Source organism: Cryptomeria japonica, chromosome 6, assembly GCF_030272615.1.
Source record: "Cryptomeria japonica chromosome 6, Sugi_1.0, whole genome shotgun sequence".
NCBI lineage: Eukaryota > Viridiplantae > Streptophyta > Pinopsida > Cupressales > Cupressaceae > Cryptomeria > Cryptomeria japonica.
The window spans coordinates 629,390,044-629,411,079 of record NC_081410.1 but is presented as its reverse complement, the minus strand read 5'-3'; the positions used below and the strand labels follow the sequence as shown (position 1 = coordinate 629,411,079).

Sequence of the window (21,036 nt, the reverse complement as noted above, 5' to 3'; positions counted from 1 at the left end):
TAAGAAATATACTCTTCCAAAGTATGCTCGGTTAAAAGCAAATCATGTTAAAGATTACAAACACATTGCTAGATGTGACCCGATTAAGGGATTTCCCTCAGATCTGTTAGGATCTTCACTTTGTTAGAAGTGACCTTGTCAAAGGGTTTCAAACACTCATTTAGAATGTTACCTTGCTAGAGGGTTTACATAATAAGACTGTTAAGTCCACTCGGTTAAGAGATTCCCCATCACCTACAAAATAAACAACAGTAATATATATCTATAACTTTACATCTAAAATGCTAAAGCAGATTCCTATTTGCTCAAAACAATCTTGTCATAGGACTTATCTTGTCCCTCTGTTGAGCTCTCTACTTTATTAATCAAACAGGTCTTCAAGCTTCTATGCTCTGTAATCACTATGTAGCATCCCTGTGCTTACACTTGCCCGCATACATTGTTTATCAACAATTTCTTATTTCTAAACAATTGCTAACTGTTGAATCTCCTTGATCACATTTCCCATGATCAATCATAGCCATCAGATCTTCAAACTTGACTAGGTTCAATGTATCTTTTGATTTGAAAACATTTTACCTTGCCTCGAGACTTGCATTCCTTTCTTGGAACTTGCACAAGGTTATTGCAGTTCAATCTACATTGTAGATCTTCCTGCTGATTTTCCTTTGCCATAGATCCTTAACAAACTTTATGCACCACATACCAATCATTTGTACATCTCTAGCTAATCATTGTCCTTCATTAAATAATGCTTTTATCCATCCAATGTGCACTTTCATAACTCGGTTGCAACATGGTAAATACTAAACTTTACTCGATAGACATTTCACCTTCATTAGCCGATATCGATAACCTTAGGGTTTACCGACTAGGTTCCTTAGGGTTTACCGACTAGCTTCTTTACTTGGTGACATAGTATAGTATTAACCTTACAATCAACAACATATGTAGGATATCAAAACAATCTAAACATCATGATCTCATCATTGTCTAACTCGGTAATAGTTGCCCATTGAATATCTTATTCCTCCTCTTACTCATCACATTCTTTTTGTGTCTTTTACTGACATCTTAATTCTCTTCAAATCAATCTTCTCAAGATATGGCAACATCATACTGAATCAGATAATCAATTTCTTGACATCAATGACAAAATAATGTTATAAAGATAGTTATCATCCTTTTTCAGTTATATCAATAATCTACACCAACCTTCTCAATATCCTTAATGAATATAAAAAATCTTTCTATTGAAAATGCTAACATAATTGAGGGGTATATGAGAGGTTTCTTTGACATGCATGTATCATAATGCCTGAGTCAACAAATAGAGGGATTTTGGTCTCTAAACACAAGAGGTTTTAGTCAGGGCATCCATTCAGGTAGGCATAGATTCGGTGAATTTAATCGTTGCTATGCCATTCTAACACCCATTGCTTACAACTTTCATTGCAAAAATAGTTATTTAGAGTGGTTTGGAAGAGCTTGGCCTTATCCCATCAACACTTTGGGTCATTCTCTCTCACCAATGCTTGTGTGAGTTGCCAAACAAATCGAGAGGTGGACCCACTTCTAAGGGTAAAGACACATAAGCAAAATAAAAGAAGACATGACAAACATTGATTGTTTAACCTTTAGAAAATGAAATGTCCATTGATCCATTTGCATCCTAATTAAGACTACATGAGGTTAATTCTGCCTTAATTTGAAAAGGATTTGATCAATTTAAACCATTATTAAATGCAATTTGTTGTTCATTTTAAACCCTTTGCATGCATGAAATTTGAAATTTGTTTTTCTTTGATCCAAATCCTAATTAAGACTATGTGAATTGTAGGAGTCATTCAAACCTCCCAATTAAACTATATGAAGAATTGTTGTTCATTCAAACCTCCTAATTAGGATATGTGAAAAATTGTCGTTCATTGCATGTTAAGAAATCCTGCATGAATCATTGTTTAGAATCCATAACACCCACATGCAATAATAGATCCTCATGTAAAACCTGCATGAAACAACAAATTAGTTCAAAAAACATGGATACAACCACATATCCACACATAAAACCCACATGCAACAACAAATTAGTTCAAAAAACCTGCATGCAACAATGGATTAGTACATAAAACTTGCATGCAAATAGATTCATAGAAATATTAGATTTTGCATGTTCACATCGGGTTCACTAGAAAATGTGAGGTAGGAAATCGAAAAATGAGAATCAAAAGAATTAACATTAGGCAACCACAAACCTAATTGGAAATTTTGTAGGTGAATAAGTGAGACTAAGTATGGAAACCCTAATCCCACTCTCATACACACTCATGGAATATGAAAGAGCCTAAGGAGGTAACACACTTTGACTACTTCTTGTGAGAAAGAGAGAGCCATGGATTACCTCTTAGGGTTTCTATTACCTTGCTGCAAATGAGAGAGATGAATGATTTAAAATAAAATTTAACCTAAAGTGCAAGTAAGCAAGCAAACCCTAATCTAGAAATGTAGAACAAAAAACAACTGATAAACTGCTGAAAAGTACAGATTAGGAAGCAAAATCAAAGGTGTACATGTGTCTAAAATCTGAGCCAAAATGTTTGAGACTAGGGTGCCACGCCACTATCCCGATTATGCAAGTCTGAAGCTCTAATTGATAGGATAGGATCTGAGATTTGCAAATTGCTGCACTATCAAATCCTGCTGAAAATAGGCAGGACCAGGGCGCCATGCCCCTTTCCTAGGTAGGAATAGGGCACCACACCCCTATCCTAGGGTTTTTTGGTGAGATCTAAACCCTAGGACAACCTTTGTGTTCTCTGTCGGTCCTAAAACTTCCAGCGACACTCGGATTTGAACCTATACCTGTAGCTGAAAAAGAGGGTTTCAAGTGGCTATGTAGGGTTTTTCCTTTGTCAAACCATTGTTTTGGTGATTTCCACCTCAACAAATAGTTGATAATGTACTAAAAATGTGTGTGCTAGAACCTTGTGTGTGTGGAATATCCTAAAATGAAAGCAAACGATCTAGAGTAACCATAAAGAGTAAACCCTAATTGCTTATAATTGACAAAGTAAATGCTCTAAATCCATGATGCAAAGTGATCTAAAGCATGAATATGAATCAAAATGAAGCTCATAAAATTACATAAAAAACAACATGAAACCACACCCAACCCCAAGGGAGAGGTACAAGCCAATCTTCAGTCGTTGATCTCCTATTGTTCTCCTACAGCTTCCAAAGCCCCCAATTGAAATGATGCTTGATGAATGTTTGATGGATGAATGTTGAATATTGTTGAATATTTCATAGATCTACTCTTTCTCTTCAAAGAAGGCTCTTTATGCTCCAAAAGCCTGCTCTTAGATTCTTGGAAGAAGGCCTCTTGAAATGAAGAAAGAGAGCTTTGAAGTATGAAATCCTAGACCTTAATTTCATGTTTAGGCCAACCCAAGATTTGAATTTCCCACTAATCTTTTGGGGTTAACCATTATTATATCATAAGAATATGCTACTGAAATTTCAGGAAAAAGGTCGAGGACCATGTGCACTTTGCACATGGTCCGACCAACTTTTCATCAAATTTTCAGGGTCGTTAGATATGATGATATTAGAGTGAATCCCAAAGTTACAGCTGATTCCAATGTGTTTTGATATGCAAAATCGGGCCTTAAAGGTTGAAATAGGACATAACTAGGGTTTATGATTAAATGATTTATTGAAGGAATAAAAGGGGCACACTTAGGATAAAGGGCCCATATTTATAACATGCAAAGTGATAAATTATGAATTTATATTTAATTAAATTAATTAATTAAATGCTTAAAAGAGATTAGAAATGCAAGATGCAAAACACACTAAGGTAGGTGCTAAACCAAGTCTAAAATTGTACCACCCTACCAAGGGTGCACAATTTACGACACTACACAAATGAAATAAATCCTATCACATTCAATGAAAGAATTGAAGATAAGATATAAGGAAGAAACACAAACCAAATAAAATCTCCTTCAATTGACCTCCATTGTTTCTCTTTCTCCTTCAAATGTGTTAATGTTGTGGATCTCACCTAAAAAGCACAATTGCAAGTGAAAGCAAGATTTGCAAGCGAAATTGACAGCATAAGGATACTTGAAGCTTGTGGTTGTTAATCAATGAGAAAATGACTCAAGTTATAAAAAAATTTGAGATTGATTGGATGGTTACGATTGATTTGAGATTGAAAGTAATCAATGGATGAGATTAAATGAGAGGACATGTTAAGTGATAATAAAAAGGAAATTGCATTTGCAATGAAAAAGAGAAGTGAAAATAAATATTGGAAACATTTATTTTCAACAAAATATGCCAAAATGAAATAGAGATGAGTGAAAATGATTATTGGAAATATTCATTTTCAAAAAAATATGCCATTGGAGAGTGGAGGAAAGGAGTAGTGATGAATAAGTTGAAAGGAGAGCTAAAGGGAGAGAGAAATTAGAAAGTGGAAGAGTTAAGTGGGGTCATAAATAAATAAATGATATTCATTTATTTCACCCACACATGGTAATTAAATAAATTAAAACATTATTTAATTAGAATAATTGGAGAAAGCGATTAAATAATTAAATAATTCAAATAGTTATTTAATCATGGAAGAACAATTAGCTTAGCATAAAGGGATTAAATAATTGAGAATTATTTAATCAAAAAGGAATAGTTAGGATAAAGGGATAAATAATTGAAGAATTATTAAACCATAGATAAGAAAAGGGATAAAAGGGAGAAATAATTAAAGAATTATTAAACCCAAAGTAAAATGAAGAATGAATTAGGTCAAACTAGGCCATGATAGGATTGACATGGTTAATAATGATTGTAATGAACATGATAAACAAAATGATTGATAAGGATAAAAAATTATCCAAATTGATAATGATAGGGATCAATGACAAATCGATCAACATTGACAAGGATTGATTGAAATTGACAAATATTGATAATGATAAATGATGATTGATAATTGATAGGGATTGATGATGAATTGATCAAGATTGATAGAAATTGGTAATGATTGAAAATGATAAATGATGTCTAATTAAAATTAAAGGTTGATCATGATCATGAAATGACAATTGAGAATGACGTCGATAAGACCTAATTCAAATTTGAGAAAATGGGTTTGAATAGGAAAGAATGCAGAAGAATGACACAATGTTAACAGATGCTAAATATCAAATGTGCAACATAGAGAAGTGTTAGTTAAATGTGAAAAACTAAAAGAAAGTAACACATGCATGATAAAGTATGGCACTGCAAGTTTTGAGCATTTTTAGACGCCTACAATGAGATTTTTGACTATGAAATTTTGGATTGACCTTGATAGCTTGGATTGTTGTTTCTAAAAAACTTCTTAAATCATCAAGGATTCTATAACAAATAGCCTATGTGATAAGATTAGCATGTGACCTTTTCCTTATATTGCTAGTTCACATTTCTCATAAAAATGATATGAATGCTACTATAGATTTTTAGATGTAAAAGAACAAATGTCCTTCTTTGAAACATGAATATACTAGGACCCTGAAAGATGCTAAAAGAAACTTGCTTTCTTTAGCAATATAGAATTCTCATCTAGGTTGAAAACCCTACCTCTTGTTGAAACCTACAGTAACCTTTCTTTCTCGCTCTCATCTACTTATTGAAGCTTTGGAACTGCTTTTCCCATGCATGAATCTTGATGTAGATCCAAGATGATCTACCCACATGCCCCTTTTGTGAAGTAATTTATTATTCACATCCAAATCATGCTCATGAACTCTTGCTTTGACCTTTATTTTCAACATGGGGAGTGTCTTTTAGATAACACTACGAAAAGTGTTCAAGATTTAACTTTTTTAATTAATAAACGCCACCAAGGTGTTTACTACATTTTTATTTTTGTTTAACTCTAAATTCCTCTTAAACCTCTTTGCAATATCTTGGGCATGTTGTAGAGCTATTTAGGCTATTTTTGGCCTGGGAGTCAAAAAATAGGTAGCACTAGGATCTCTTAAAATTAGGACCTCTATATATAGAGTAACTAACATTTCTAAATGGTTGGATTAAAAATAATGTTGTTTTAATTTAGTCTCCCTCTCTCTCTCTCTCTCTCCTCCCCTTATGTATTTCTACCTAGAACTCATTTCAGGACTCTCTCTCTCTCTCTCTCTCTCTAGAACCTCTCTCCCTCTCTTATTTCTTTTTAGGACCCCCCTCTATCTCGCTAAGTCCATTTAAGACCTCTCTTTTTAGAATCTCTTATTAGGACCTCTCTCTAGATTAGCAAATTATATTTTAAATTTTGGTGCATTAAAAATAATTTAGTTTTAATATAACTTATCTTTAGGAATCCTCTCTCTCCCCTTAAGTCTTCTTATGACTCTCTCTCTCTCTCTCTCTCTCTCTCTCTCTCTCTCTCTCTCTCCTTAAATCTTCTTATGATCTCCTTTTTTTAGGACTTCTCTCTAGCTTAGAAAATTATACTTGGAATTGGTGCATAAAAAAAAATTTCATTCTAATAAAATTTCTCTCTCTCTCTCGCATTCTCCCTCCCCTTAAGTGTTTTTAGAACCTCTCGCTATCTCTTCTTTATTTTTAGGACCCCTCTCTCCCCCCTTGAGACTTCTTAGGCTCTCTCTCTCTCTCTCTCTCTCTCTCTCTCTCTCTCTCTCTCTCTCTCTCTCTATATATATATATATATATATATATATAGATCTCACTCTCTCTCACTCCCCTCTTTAAATATTCTTAGGACCCTATCTCTTTAAATCTCTCTCTCTCTCTCTCTCTCTCTCTCTCTCTCTCTCTCTCTCTCTCTCTCTCTCTCCCCTGAAGTTACTTTGAAATTTATTTTAATAGATTTATTCTCTCTCTTTCTAGATATCTGGGTAAGTGCACCAAGATGGTGTGCAAAAAGGGGTATAAGTGGACACTTTTTTTTTTTTCCAGAAATCAGCTAAACCTAGACTTGGAGGAGAAATTTGAGAGACATCCACTCAAAAATATGAAGATACTCAAAGAACAAAGATTTTAATACGTTGAATCTAGTTTCCAAACTACTAAATCTTTTCAAAATTGGATAAGATTAAGGGGGTCAAATCCTTCGCACATGAAAAATAGTCCCTGATTTTTAAAAAAAAAACATAACATAGTGTCTAGTGTATGCATAAAAAAAGTCATAGTTATATTTAGTATTTTGATAAATCCTTTGGTATAAAGATAGTGAAGAGTGAGCACTAGAAGTTGTGTATTTTTTTGTAAATTTTTGTTGAATATTTTTTTTAATGATTTTTTGAAATGGGCACATCTTGAAAATCATGCACCTGTTAGTGCGGGAAGCATAACTTGCACTAAAATAATCGAAAATACAATTTTTTTTGTAAGTGTAAAGAATAAATTTCACTACAATACTATATAATTTTTTTAAAATTTGGATAAGTAGATCAAAATTTATTAAAAAAATGGTACACATATGTCTCTGAGAACTATGAAGACAGTGGTAAAAGAAATTGCAGATTAATATGTTAATGTTCAAATTTAAAAAAAAAAGAAGTTAGAAAGCTCATAAGATGGGTGAAAATATTGTGGAAATTTAATCAATTCCCAATTGATGAGGTGTGAACTTGATGATGACAAAATCAAGAAACCAATTTGATAAAACAAAACACGTCAAAAAGGAGGGAAATGGAGGGAAATCAAACTTCCAACCCTCAGCCTTGGTATCCAAGCCTAATCACAAGCCTAAACACACTAAATTCATATGGGTTTTGTTTTACTAATAGCGTGTACAGGGTTTCTAGAAACAATAGCATGTATAGGGATTAGAGAAAACAAAACCCGTACACATTTTGGAGAGAACAAAACCTGTACGGGTTATGTCAACATAAAGAGATCCTAATATATAGAAATACATATGTATGTATATAATATGTGTATTTATATGTATAATATGTATATATATGTATATATAATATGTATCTATATGTATGTGTATGTATACATATATGTATGTAAAATATATGCATATATAGTCTCTCAATATCTTACATTGTATTCCTACCCTCTTTAAATATATCTCTCTCTCTCTCCATATGTCTCCCCCTTAGGACCCCACATAACCCCTAATGGCATCATATAAGGTCCCTTAGCACACCATATGACCCCTTAAGACCATATGATGTTCTAAGGGGTCATATGATGTTCTAACACATGTGCAGCTCCATTAGGACCCCACATGACCCCCAATTACACCATATGACCCTTTAGGACCATGTATGATATCATAAGGGGTCATATGGTGTTGTAAGGGGTCATATGGCATCGTAAGGGTTCATATCATGTTGTAACACATGCATGGCCCAGTTAGGACCCCACGTGACCCCTAACGATATTGTAATGTCTTAAATTGTACACCCTTGCTAGGGTGGTACAATTTCACACTTAGGTTAGCACCCCCCTTAGTGTGTCTTGCATCTTGCATTATTATTTCCATTTAAGAATTTAATTAATTAAATTAATTAAATCTAAATTCATATTTCATCACTTCACACATTATAAAATTGGGTCCTTTACCCTAACTGTGCCCCTTTTTATTTTATTCTTCCAATAAATCATTTAATCATAAACCCTAATTATGTCCTATTTCAACCTTTAAGGCCTGATTTCACATATCAAAACACCTCAAAATCAAATGATTCGCTCTAATATCATCATATCTAACGACCCTACAAATTTGGTGAAAATTTGGTCAAACCATGGCGAGAATGCACATGGTCCTTGACTTTTTCCCTAAAATTTCGAGAGCACAATTCTATGATATTATAATGCTAAACCCCAAAACATTGGTGGGAAATTCAATTTCTAGGTCGGCCTAAACATGAAATTAAGTCAAAATTAAGATCTAGGGTTTCATACATAAGAGCTCTCTTTCTTAATTTCAAGGCAACTAAGAACTAAGATATATCTAATCTAAGGGAGTTTTTAGCAAAATCGAGCATAAGGAGCCTTCTATGTAGTGAAAGAGAAGCCTATGTGGAGTCTTCAACAACATTTGTGAGATTTTGCCAAGATCAAGAGCTCAATGAAAAGTACAATAGAGACAAAATATAGGACAAGAATAAACTATATTCTCATCAATAGAAACAAGGGTAGGTAGGAAATAGGTGTGGGTAGGTAGGAGAAATAATATAATAGTCCACATGAGGTGGATCACCCACTGAATGTGGATTGTAACAACAAGATCAACACCATAAAAGGTGGAATTTCTCCTACACACACTATCCCAATGTGGCACAAACACCCAAGTGTCTCATACCCAAACTACTATAAAATGCATTTCCTAAGTAAACTTAAGTAAAGTGTAATAATATCCATGATGAATAATTATTTACACCAACACCCCCCCTTAAGTGCAACTTAGGGGAATGCACTTATGTCTACAATGCAACTAAGCAATGCAAGATGGGTCCCGGCTACTAGGCCACATTAGGTACCCATGTACAAATGTGAATGCATGAAATCCAATGCAATGAAATCTCTCACAAAGTGGGGAAAGAGAGAAAAACCCAATGGGAAAAAATCCTCCCCCAAAAGAGAGATGAAAAACATACAAGAGAACTCTCATAGAAGAATGTGAAGGACAAAACCCCATGTGAGGAAAAAGTCCCCCCCATATGAGAGAAGAAGAGAAGCTAGGAAGCCCCCCCTCAATGTGGAATCTGCATCAATGATAGAAGCTTGATGTATGAAGAAACTGCTCCATGAACGTCGAACAACATTCCTCCCCTTAGGAAGAAACAAAACCAAAGGTGTATCCATGAAGTCTCCCCAATCATGAAGGGAAGATTTATGAAGAAAACTCATGATGAATGGAATCTCTGAAAACTGCTCAAGTGTCCCCATGTCAATGCTAAAAGATACCCCCTCCAAAGGTGGTAAACTGTGCCACACTGCTGAAAAAGGCACTCCAAGATCTAGTGGAGATGGATGTAGAACATGTCCCAAAGACTCACATGTCTCCTCTAAACATAAAGAGACCTCCTCCAACTGTTGTACATAAGTATCCACAATCATGTCAACCTCGAAAGAATGATCATGTAGAGAATGAACAAGAGGGTTAGAGTGTTCCCTCGCAACAATCAAAGAAGGATCATCTTCATCAAAGAGAAGATGAATGTCATCAATGATGTCTCCCAAATCTGCAATGTAGGATTCCACAAACAAACCTACATTGTCTATTAAGTAATCATCCCATGAATCTGAAGCTGGAAGACAATGAATATCCAGTTGCACTGAATCACATGAAGGCAAAACTGTCACACTATTTGCATCATCAGGTGCAATAGGTGATGTGATATCAATATGAGGAGATGAAATATAAGGCTCAAGAATAGGGTCACATGTGAGAATCCCCATGTTCAAGTGGCCAAAGTTCTCCTCAAAGTCTAAACCATCACAAGAAGTGTGATCATCATGTGTAGAATCATCAAATGTGAAATCATCATCATCAACAAAATCTGAAAAGGAGTATAACCAAGATGCATGATCAACTACCCCAGTCGAAATGATAGCTCTAGTCTCCAAGTCTCTAATGAAAACTGAGTCAGGTGTGATCTCCACAACTCTCTTAGTTGCACCATGTGTGATTTGATAGATAGAAAGGAGATTGTTTGTCAAGTGGGGTACACACAACACATCATTGAACAAGTTATCCCCAATGTCAATAGATCCTTTCCCAATCACATCCATGTATGTATGATTGCCCATCAAAATCTACGACATGGTGCAAGGCTCAAATTTAGAGAACATAGACTGCGAAGATGCCATATGATGAGAAGCCCCTAAATCTAGAAGCCATCTCTCTAAATCATGACTAATAGTAGCACATAGTTCCTTTTCTTGTTCCAAAAGAGTGAGTCTTCCCACTTGTAGAAGCCATGAATGCTTGCCCTTTTCCTTTTGAATGTGAGGAAGTGGAAGTTGATGAATCATCCTTCTTGTAGACATTAGGCAAATAAATGTTATGCTTTTTGATGATGTGTGAGCTCATCAATCTTCTTAGAATGGCAACAACGCTCCTCATGACCAACCTTTTTACAATAGGCACAAGTAGGTCTCTCCCTCTTTGGTGAGTTAGCTCTCTTGGAAGAGGATGAATCTCCTTGCTGTGGAGAAGATGGTGCTTTGTCCTTAGGCTTTGATTGCCATTTCTTCTTGTTTGAGTTGTCCTTTCCTTGATTTCCTTTGTTCCCTTGATTTGCCACTAATGCTTGAGACTTAGAAGCCTTAAGAATGCCCATGCTTATCAACTTAGTTTGTTCCATCATCAACATTTCATTGAAAGCATCAAATGTAGGCATTGTGTAGCTTGAACCCATTCTCATCCTATGGGTTTGGAAACTAGAAACAAATGCTGCATATTCTTGTGGAAGCTTGCCTCTCAAGTTGAATATCAATTGAGTATCCTTCTTATCAATGCCACAATCTTCGAGTTGTGCCCTCAACTCATTTGCCTTAGTGACATAATCTTGTATAGTATCAAATTTCTTGGGATCTAACATGGTGAGTTCACTATCAATTTGATATCCCATAATCTCATCAACTTGACCATACAAGTCTTGAAACTTTTTCCAAGCATCCTTGATTAGAGTACACTTCTCAATATGAAAAATGAGATCCTTTGATACATACTTTTTTAAGGTACCAATTGCCATGATATTTTTAGTAAGCCAATCCAAGTGACCAACTAGATCAACCTTAGGATCAACGGGAGCAACAATAGTTCCATCGATGTAATGAGTGAGTCCTTTTTCCATAAGTTTACTCCATGCATCAATTTTCCAAGTAGCATAATTATGAGGAGTTAATAGAGGAAACTTAGAAGAACTCATAGCAGCAGAAAGGAAGGAACACAAGGGCACAAAATAACAAGATACACCCCCACAAATTCACTCAATCAAAGTACCCCCCCAAAAATGATGATTTTGGCACTTTATATGTAGTGCGTGTACAATAGGCCACTTGCAAACAATGGCAAGATGGACTTTTGATTTTGTTTTACAACTACCGCAATAGGCTGAGAACTACAAAGCAAAAGATTAGAAAGATAGATATATGCAATACAAATGCCAAATTGGCCAGATATGACCATATGATGAAAGTACAATTTATACCCACAATTGCTACAAATTGATAGCATATTCTGAGAGTAGACAAAAAATAATGCACTTTTAAAAAAAATGGCACCTGAAAAGGAGTTCTTATGAGCCCGAACGGAGACCTGGAAGCTACAGAAATGGGGATTGGAAACGTACAATCATCAAAAACTACAAATTTTGAAAAATATATCTATCAAAATTAGAAAATAATTTCACCATGTGAAAGTACATAAAATTCTAGCCCATTTGAAAAAAAATTGCACCAAAAAAGGAGCAAAAATGAGCAAGATATGGCCATTTGAAGTTGAACTGCAAAATCAAAAAGCTCAATGAGAGGGGCCTGCAAATTTTTTTTTTAAATGATGACGTCAGTAGATTGAGGGGTTAAATTTGATAACCATATGACCATTGCCAAAACTTCACAGCTGACTGGGCGATGACGTGGCGCGATCTGATTGGTAAAAAAACTGACTGGGCAGTGTGATCGTGCAGCCAACTAGGCTACTAACTGCTGACGTGGCGCTGATGCGAGTCCCGATGTCCACGTGGCAGGTGGCGGAGGGCTGCTAGCGGTGGCTGGAAAGTTGCCAGAAAATTGGTGGCAACTGCCTTAAAGTCTAGACCCGGTGGGAGGGAGAGCCGGAGGCGGCGGGGGGCGGCAAGGGCAGCAGGGCCGAGAGCTGAGCTGGCGGAGCCCGGTGGGGCCGGCGGGGCCGCTGTGTAGGGAGCTGATAGTGGAGGCGGCTTGCATGGGCAGCGGGTAGGTAGTTTGTGCAGGTGGCAGGGAGGTCGCCAGGGGAGTTGCGCGGGCAGGAAGCGGAGGCGCGCGGGAGGAGGGAGCCGAGGCGGAGGGAGTCGAGGCGCAGTGGAGGAGACCATCAGGAGGGCCGCTGGCGGTGCTGGGGGAGTTGCGACCGGGGGAGCTATGCAGGGGCGTTGCAGAGGAGCGGCATGATGGTGGCGCACAGTGCTGCTGTGGAGCCAGGATCTGCAAACCCTGTGGGTCACGGGGGTCACAGGGGCGGTCTGTGGACCCCCCAAAAACCAAATTTTTTGATTTTTTTAAAAAAAAAAATTTTATGATTTTTAATTTTTTCGAAATTTTTTTTTTTTTTTTCAAAATTTTTTGACGAAAATTTTCCAAAATTTTTTTATTTTTATTTTTCGGAAAATAAATTTTTTTTTTCGAAATTCATACAATAATAGCAAAATTGGCGAAAAAAAATTTCTCACCAAAATAGGCCGATTTTATAACCAAAATTCATGGAAACGACCTTTTGGACACAATGGCAGGGTCAGATCTAGTCTAGGATGCCTCCAAAAGATGCTGCTCCTCAGATCTGCCTCTTGACGTCGCAATAATGCCTCTTCAAGACAAATCAATGAAGCCCCAATGGCTCTGATACCATGTGAGATTTTGCCAAGATCAAGAGCTCAATGAAAAGTACAATAGAGACAAAATATGGGACAAGAATAAACTGTATTCTCATTAATAGAAAATGATCAATAAAATCAATTACATACAATGTAGATGAGTCTGCTTATATAGGTAAGGCTAGGGATATGTGAGCACACAAACATGACATGTGGCTCAATAAGAAACAAGGGTAGGTAGGAAATAGGTGTGGGTAGGTAGAAGAAATAATATAATAGTCCACATGAGGTGGATCACCCATTGAATGTGGAGTGTAACAACAAGATCAACACCATAAAAGGTGGAATTTCTCCTACACACACTATCCCAATGTGGCACAAACACCCAAGTGTCTCATACCCAAACTACTATGAAATGCATTTCCTAAGTAAACTTAAGTAAAGTGTAATAATATCCATGATGAATAATTATTTACACCAACAACATTGAACAACATTTCATCAAATATTCATCATCAATTAGGAGTCTTGAAGATATTGAAGAATAATAGGAGATCTAGTGGCAATATGTCTCCCTTGGGGATTGGTATGACTTCATGCTATTTTCATGTCTTTGCATGAGCTTCTTTACATCAATTTGCACATTTATATTCATTCTTTAGATCATATAGCATATTTGGTTTTAAGAATTGTTATTTACATTCACATTTACATTAGGGTTTACTCTTAGGCATAGGGTAGGTCTAGTTTCTTTCATTTTAGGATCTTGCATACACACAAGGTTATAACACACACATTTTCAGTATATTATCAGATACTTGTGGAGGTGGAAATCACCAACATAGTGGTTTGACTAAGTTAAAACCCTATATAGCCACACAAACCTTCCTTTTTAAGTTGCAGGTACAAAACATGCATCCACAGGAAGTTTTAGATCTCGAAAAGGCATCTGAACCACTCAGAAGTCTCAAAAGTGCATAAATCTATTAAAGACAAGGGTCTGGCACCCTAGTCCTTCCTAAGATAGGGGTGTGGATCCCTAGTCCCTCCATTTTGTAGTCAAATTTCACAGGTTGCAGACTTAGGACATCTTGTTTGTAGTGTCTCAGTTGCAGCCTCTTGTCTACAGAAACTAGATAGTGGCATGGCACCCTAGTCCTGGTCAATTTTGTTCAATTTGTAGCATCAAGTACACATCCAAAAGCCTCCCCCTTTCATTCTTTCAATATCTCAGTTTCAGATATGCAAGTTTGTCCAATTACGAGTTCATTTATGCTTCATTCTTTATCTCCTAATCTAGTTGATCATTCAAACCCTAGTTTTTCTCATCATTAGCAACAAGAGGAGTATAAACCCTAAGAGGTAATCCTTGGCTCTCTCTTTATGACAATAAGTAGCCAAATTGATCTATCTCCCCAGGCTCTTTTGTATTCCCAATGTGTTGGCAAAAGTAGGATTAGGTCCTAGTCACCGAGTCTCGCTTTCCTACCACCACATTTTGGTGAACCCGACGTGAATCCAACCTTCTTTAATTCTGATTTATGTTCTCAGATTTGAGTGTTTCTTCTATTTAAAATTCAAATTTACATTTACAAATTTCCATTCCTTTTCGAATTTCAAAATTTAGAGGTTAATTTTGCTTAAACCCTAATTTTTCAATTCAAAATTGAACTTGTGGATAGCTTAATTTGGATAATTAATTTCAGATCTGATTTAGGAACACATTTCACTCATAAATTTCATTTTCTAAATCAAAATTTAGAGTTATTTCATTCGTTAAAATTGAACATTTCCTTCTATTTTGTATGTCATCATTTGAAAGTGGAAATTTTTTGTCATGATGCATTCATTTCAAAAATGTGATAATGGGTTAGCTTTCCTTGTTTCAATTTTTCCTTCTCCTAAAGAACCTCCTCCTATCTATGAGAATATTTTAGTGCCTAAAAGAGTTCTTATCGGTCCCTTCAAAACTCTCCCATGCTCTAAGGATGAAGATTTGATGAGTGATCTTGAAAATTCTTCTAAAATGTGCCCTTCTCATCTAGCTATCTTAGAGGAAGAGGATGATATCATATACACTTTTCTTAGTGTTACCTTACCTTACTTGCATGATTCCTCTCTAAGTGAAAAGGTATTGATGGACATTGATCTATCTTCTCCTAAATTTTTTCTTACCAATGGGGGCATGTTAGTACAACAAGAGGTTATGAGCATATCTTTCAAAGATCTCTTTCCTAAACATGAATCTTTGGATAAACATGTTCATCTCCCTCCTTAATAATACTCCCCTCATGAGGATAATTTTGTTCAAGAAGATGGTATTGTCTCTACTTCCTAGTGAGGGCATTTCCTCTTTTGATTACGACAAAATTCCCAATAGAGATAATGCGTTAATGAGAAATGCTTTCCCTTCTCCTAAAGTTTTCTTTACCCCCAAAGATGCCTTAGAGAAAGAAGATGAAATCGTAATAAATTTCCTTAATGCTCTATTCCCTAAAAATCCTATTAAAGACATTTTGAGGAAAGAGGATGATTTAAATACATGTAGTGATTCTATCCTTCCTAAGGATGAAGAATTAATGAAAAATGTTATCCCTTCTTCCAAAATTGGAAATAGCAATAAGGACATCTTTGTGCAAGATATTTCTAATACTTTTCCTAATGACCTCAATATTTGGGATGAACCATTAGGAGAATATGTTGATTATTCTCTCCCCCATGAGAGAACCCTATCCAAAGGGGATAAAATCATGATTGATAACTCTCTTGATAGCATCTCACCTTCCATGAATCTCAATCATTTTTTCTCTAAAGGTAAAGTATCTCCCTCTCCTCAACTTGGTTCTACTTATAAGGATACCCTAGTTCAAAGTAAGTTCGTTGACATCTCTTTCAAAGATCTCCCTCTCAAAGGTGAGACTTTAAAGAGTAATGTTGATCCTTCTACTGGAGAGTTTATTCCCCATGTAGATCCTTTGGTGATAGAGGATGATATGACCTTTCCTAAAATGTTAATTCTTACTTCTAGTCTATCTCCTAAAATTGGTCTTTTCCATGATAATATTTTAGTGCAAGAAGAGACTATCAACAATTTTTACAAAAATCTTGTCCATTGTTCTTCTAAGGACACCTTTGATATTCCTAAACCATTTTCAATCAATTTGATACATGTGAATGAAACAACTAATAAACCCATCTTCACAGTTCAAGGTGTTTGTCCTTCTCAAAATTCCCCATGTAAGCCTATCTTAGTGGTTCAAGGTGGTTATGCTGGTGATTCTTTTTTCACTCCTAAGAAACCTACTGTTACTATGCAAGGAGGTTATCCTAATAAGATACCTTATGAGTATTCTATAATGCAGTTGCTCATACTTACAATACAAGAAACAATAGGAAACCTAGTCCTCTTTTCATTACCCCAATTTCACTTCCTCCCTATCAACCTACCCTTCCACAAGAACCTCATATATTAACCCTTAGTAAGGAGTATGATCTCATTGAACAACTTAAAGCTAGTCTTGCTAAGATTTCTATTTGGGATTTAGTTCACACTTCACCTACTTATCATGGGATGTTAGAAGATGCTTTGAAAAACTTAGATGTCCCACTTGCAGTGACACCTAATAACATGTCCACTTTTATTGATCCTACAAACAAATCCAAAGCTCAAATTGTATTCAAACAAGATGAGTTACCTTCTCATGAAATTCAACATCAATATGATTCTCTTATGATTGTGGTTATTATCCATGATAGTGTTATAAGACTAATGCTTGTGGACAATGGATCTAGCCTTAGTGTTTGTGGTGTGGACTTATTGGATAAGATTAAAGTAGATCATTCTCTAATCAAACCTTCTTCTCTTACTATTCAAGGATTTGATAATGTTGCTAAAAAATGTCTAGGTGTGATAACCTTTCCTGTTAGGGTAGGTCTTGTTGTGTTACCTATACCTTCTCATGTTATGCCTGGTAATTTGACATATAACCTTCTATTAGGTAGACCTTTGATTCATAGCATGCAAGTTGTCCCCTCAACTTTGCATAGGCAAGTCAAGTTCATTTATAACAATACAACATACAACTTGTTTGCTACCAAACCTCAAGAACCATTAAAATATGGATCTTCTTGTTCAACTACTTCCCATTCTTCTCCCAATCCTTATACTTCTTCAAATACATCTTTCCTTTAATCATATTGTTCCTTCCAGTACTTCTGATTCTCCTACTCAATCGGGATCTCCTCTTGAGGATATGTTTTCTCCCTAAGGAGTGCTCTCAGATGATGATTGGGGATCTCTAGACTTTAACCATACATTTGTAGGAGAATATAGAGTATCTTGGAAAGGATCTAGGACTAAGAAGGAGAAATCTAAGGAGGAACCTAAAGAGAAACTTACTTTGTCTAAACAACTAAGTGACAACTTTGTGGGTGCTTCTAATTCAAATAATTCTTTAAATCCTTTCTCTAATTCATATAGCACTGAGACCTATGGGGCATCACCTTCTCTTTCTGATTTGGCATCCCTTTATGGTCTTGGTTTTCACATTTTAGCTAAGAGTGGCTATGATGGAAATGGTTGTGGTGCAAATGAACAAGGAATTAAAGTTCCTTAAGAACATAATACACATGAAGCTTCATTTGGACTTGGATATAATCATTCTAAGCCCACCAGAGCATCTAAAAGACCATCTCTCAATGTGAATATTATATTTAGTAGTGATGATGACCTCACCTCAATTAAATCATCTTTTATTTCTTTCAAAACTCATCCCCCTCATAAGGAAATCTCAGTGATGAACAAATCTCTTTATGAATCTCCTCAAGAGATTTATAATCTTGCTTATGAGATTTTATCTTCTACTCATTCTAAAAACCCTTCTAGGAATAAGGCTCTAATGAATTATACTTATCCCTCTCCTAAGATTTCTTGTGTGCAAGAGAAGTATGACTTAGTGGTCTATTCTTCTCCTATAAAATTTTCTCTTTGTAAAGACATTTTAACATTCATCATTTGATACATGTTTTTAATCTCACTTATAGTAGACAATTTAACATGTCAAATTCAAATACCTCATTCAATCTATCATTTCTTTAAATAACATTAATGGCTATTATGTTGCTCATCATTAATTAACATTGGTATCTCACTTACTAGGGGCTCATTGACATTCATGATGGTACAATTTCATGTGCAATAATACTTTTGGAATCAATAAAATAGCCTATTTATATCCCATCTCTTCTCCCTATGTATATATAGGCTGCAAGAGTGATTTTGAAACAACTCTCCTTCTTAAGATTAAAATCTCCCCTTTGGGAAGTAGTGTCTTCTATAAGGATTTCTTATTGATTGTAGAGGTGTGTTCATATTTGTGTTCCTTTTCTCATATTGGAACAAGCATCCCTAATGGGGATCTTAAGTACATATCCTTAATTGGGACCTCCTACTTGGTGTTGTAAGTCTTTGATCATTCATCAATTTATTTTCTTCATTGAGTAGTATATTTTATAATAAACCCTTCTATTTTGTGCATGATCATATCCCTGATGAGGATCTCTTGCCTTCTTTTAGAAGAGTGTTGTTATAAATAATCTCTCTTTGATGTCATCTCAATCCTCTTCTCTTTTCAAAACTCTTGCATTCATTCATTCTAGAAGATGTTATATTTGTCTAAGACAACTCCTCTTGAAGGTAGATGTCTTTTGAACAAATATCTCTTCTCCTCCAAGGATCTCTTGTACACTTATATAGAAAGATATCTCTTTCGACCTATCTTATCCTTGCTTAAAGAGTATTTCCTCTCTTGCTTGGATTTATGACATTGTTGCATGATGGATATCTTCTTGGTGTTGAAGGTAGGTATCCTTGTTTCTACTTGCACACAAATGCATGAGGTTGAGTGGAACTAACATTGTTCTCACTCTCCTCCCTTACATGGATCACCAAGACAGACTTTGGGGGCTAGTTTTTCATGTCCCTCTCTCCATGGATCACCTAGTTTTAGGGGAGAGATGTCCATGGTTCATTTTTTCTTCTCATGGATCACCAAAGTGTGTATTGATGCTTTTTGACTCTCTTTGAATTTGTTTCCATTTAAATCTTTCATCTTGTTTTAGATATCTCTCAAATCCTCACACTCTTTGTTGTGTTGGAATTGAGGCTTAGTTCTCTTTTTTACCAAATGATTCTCCATTAATTTTTGATCTTGTATTGAATCTTCTTGTGAGCATTTTTCATCAATATTCTTTTACAATTAGATGTGGTAAACATGATACCCTATTTCAACTCACTAAAACTAGCAAGCTGAAATAGGGGGGGGCATATAACTACCCTTGAATTTTCATCACCTTCCTTAGTAAGCATTTAGGTGACTTTGTGATTTTATCTAACATGTGTTTTTGTAGGGTGTGGATCCTAACTGTGTATTGCAAATACCGCTGGGAGCTTTGTCCGACAACTTATGGATATATCATTTTTCAAATGATGTTTACTTTTCTGTACTTTAGCTTGCATATGCATGTAGTGTCATATGACTGCTAAAGTGAGGGCTAAATGTAGTGTCATAAATTGTACACCCTTGCTATGGTGGTACAATTTCATACTTAGGTTAGCACCCGCCTTAGCGTGTCTTGTATCTTGCATTATTATTTCCTTTTAAGAATTTAATTAATTAATTTAATTAAATCTAAAGTCATATTTCATCACTTCACACATTATAAAATTGGGCCCTTTACCCTAAGTGTGCCCCTTTTTATTTTATTCCTCCAATAAATCATTTAATCATAAACCCTAATTATGTTCTATTTCGACCTTTAAGGCCCGATTTCACATATCAAAACACCACGAAATTAGTTGTAACTTTGGGATTCTCTCTAATATCATCATATCTAACAACCCTTAAAATTTGGTGAGAAGTTGGTCAAACCGTGGCGGGAATGCACATGGTTCTCGACTTTTTTCCCAAAATTTTGGAAGCACAATTCTATGATATTATAATTCTTAACCCCAAAATATTGGAGGTAAATTCTGTTGGGAAAAATGGTGTCTCAACCTTGCATTTATGTGAGGTTACTATTTATAGTAAGTTTTCATTTGAGCACGAAATGGTGCGAAACTCTCCCTGAAGCTTCTGGTTGGCTAGATAAGCATTCCGGTAAAGTTGCGTCGCAAGGTCACAGCTAGTTTTGAAGATATTAAAGTTTTCATCTTGGACGGGTGCAATAAAATGTTTAAACTTAAATTTGGGGACTTTAGAGGCTCTGAAACACCCTGAAAAGTTTCCGTAATCGGTGAAGCGGGTTACGAGGTGATAGAGCACTTTGCGAGCTTTCCGGCGCTTCAAACGGTTCGTCAATTGGACACCCGGTTCTCAAGTTATGGCCTCCGAAAGTTTGTACTCCTGAAATAGGAAAAATAATTTGTATCAGATACATAAATGAGCTGTAAAAGGGAGCGACACGTGTTGATGTGTGCTTTAACATGTCA

The 21,036-nt window shown here is 35.7% G+C and overlaps 1 protein-coding gene across 1 annotated transcript in view; it reads right to left on the bottom strand.

The window, feature by feature from the left end:
* Nucleotides 1-12,677: 12,677 nt before the first annotated feature.
* LOC131876759 (uncharacterized) overlaps nt 12,678-21,036 on the bottom strand; it is a 29,343-nt gene continuing 20,984 nt past the window's right edge. Inside the window, exon 2 of the mRNA XM_059222235.1 lies at nt 12,678-13,199. Within this exon, the coding sequence (XP_059078218.1) occupies nt 12,678-13,199 (522 nt within the window). The remainder of the gene's footprint in view (nt 13,200-21,036) is intronic.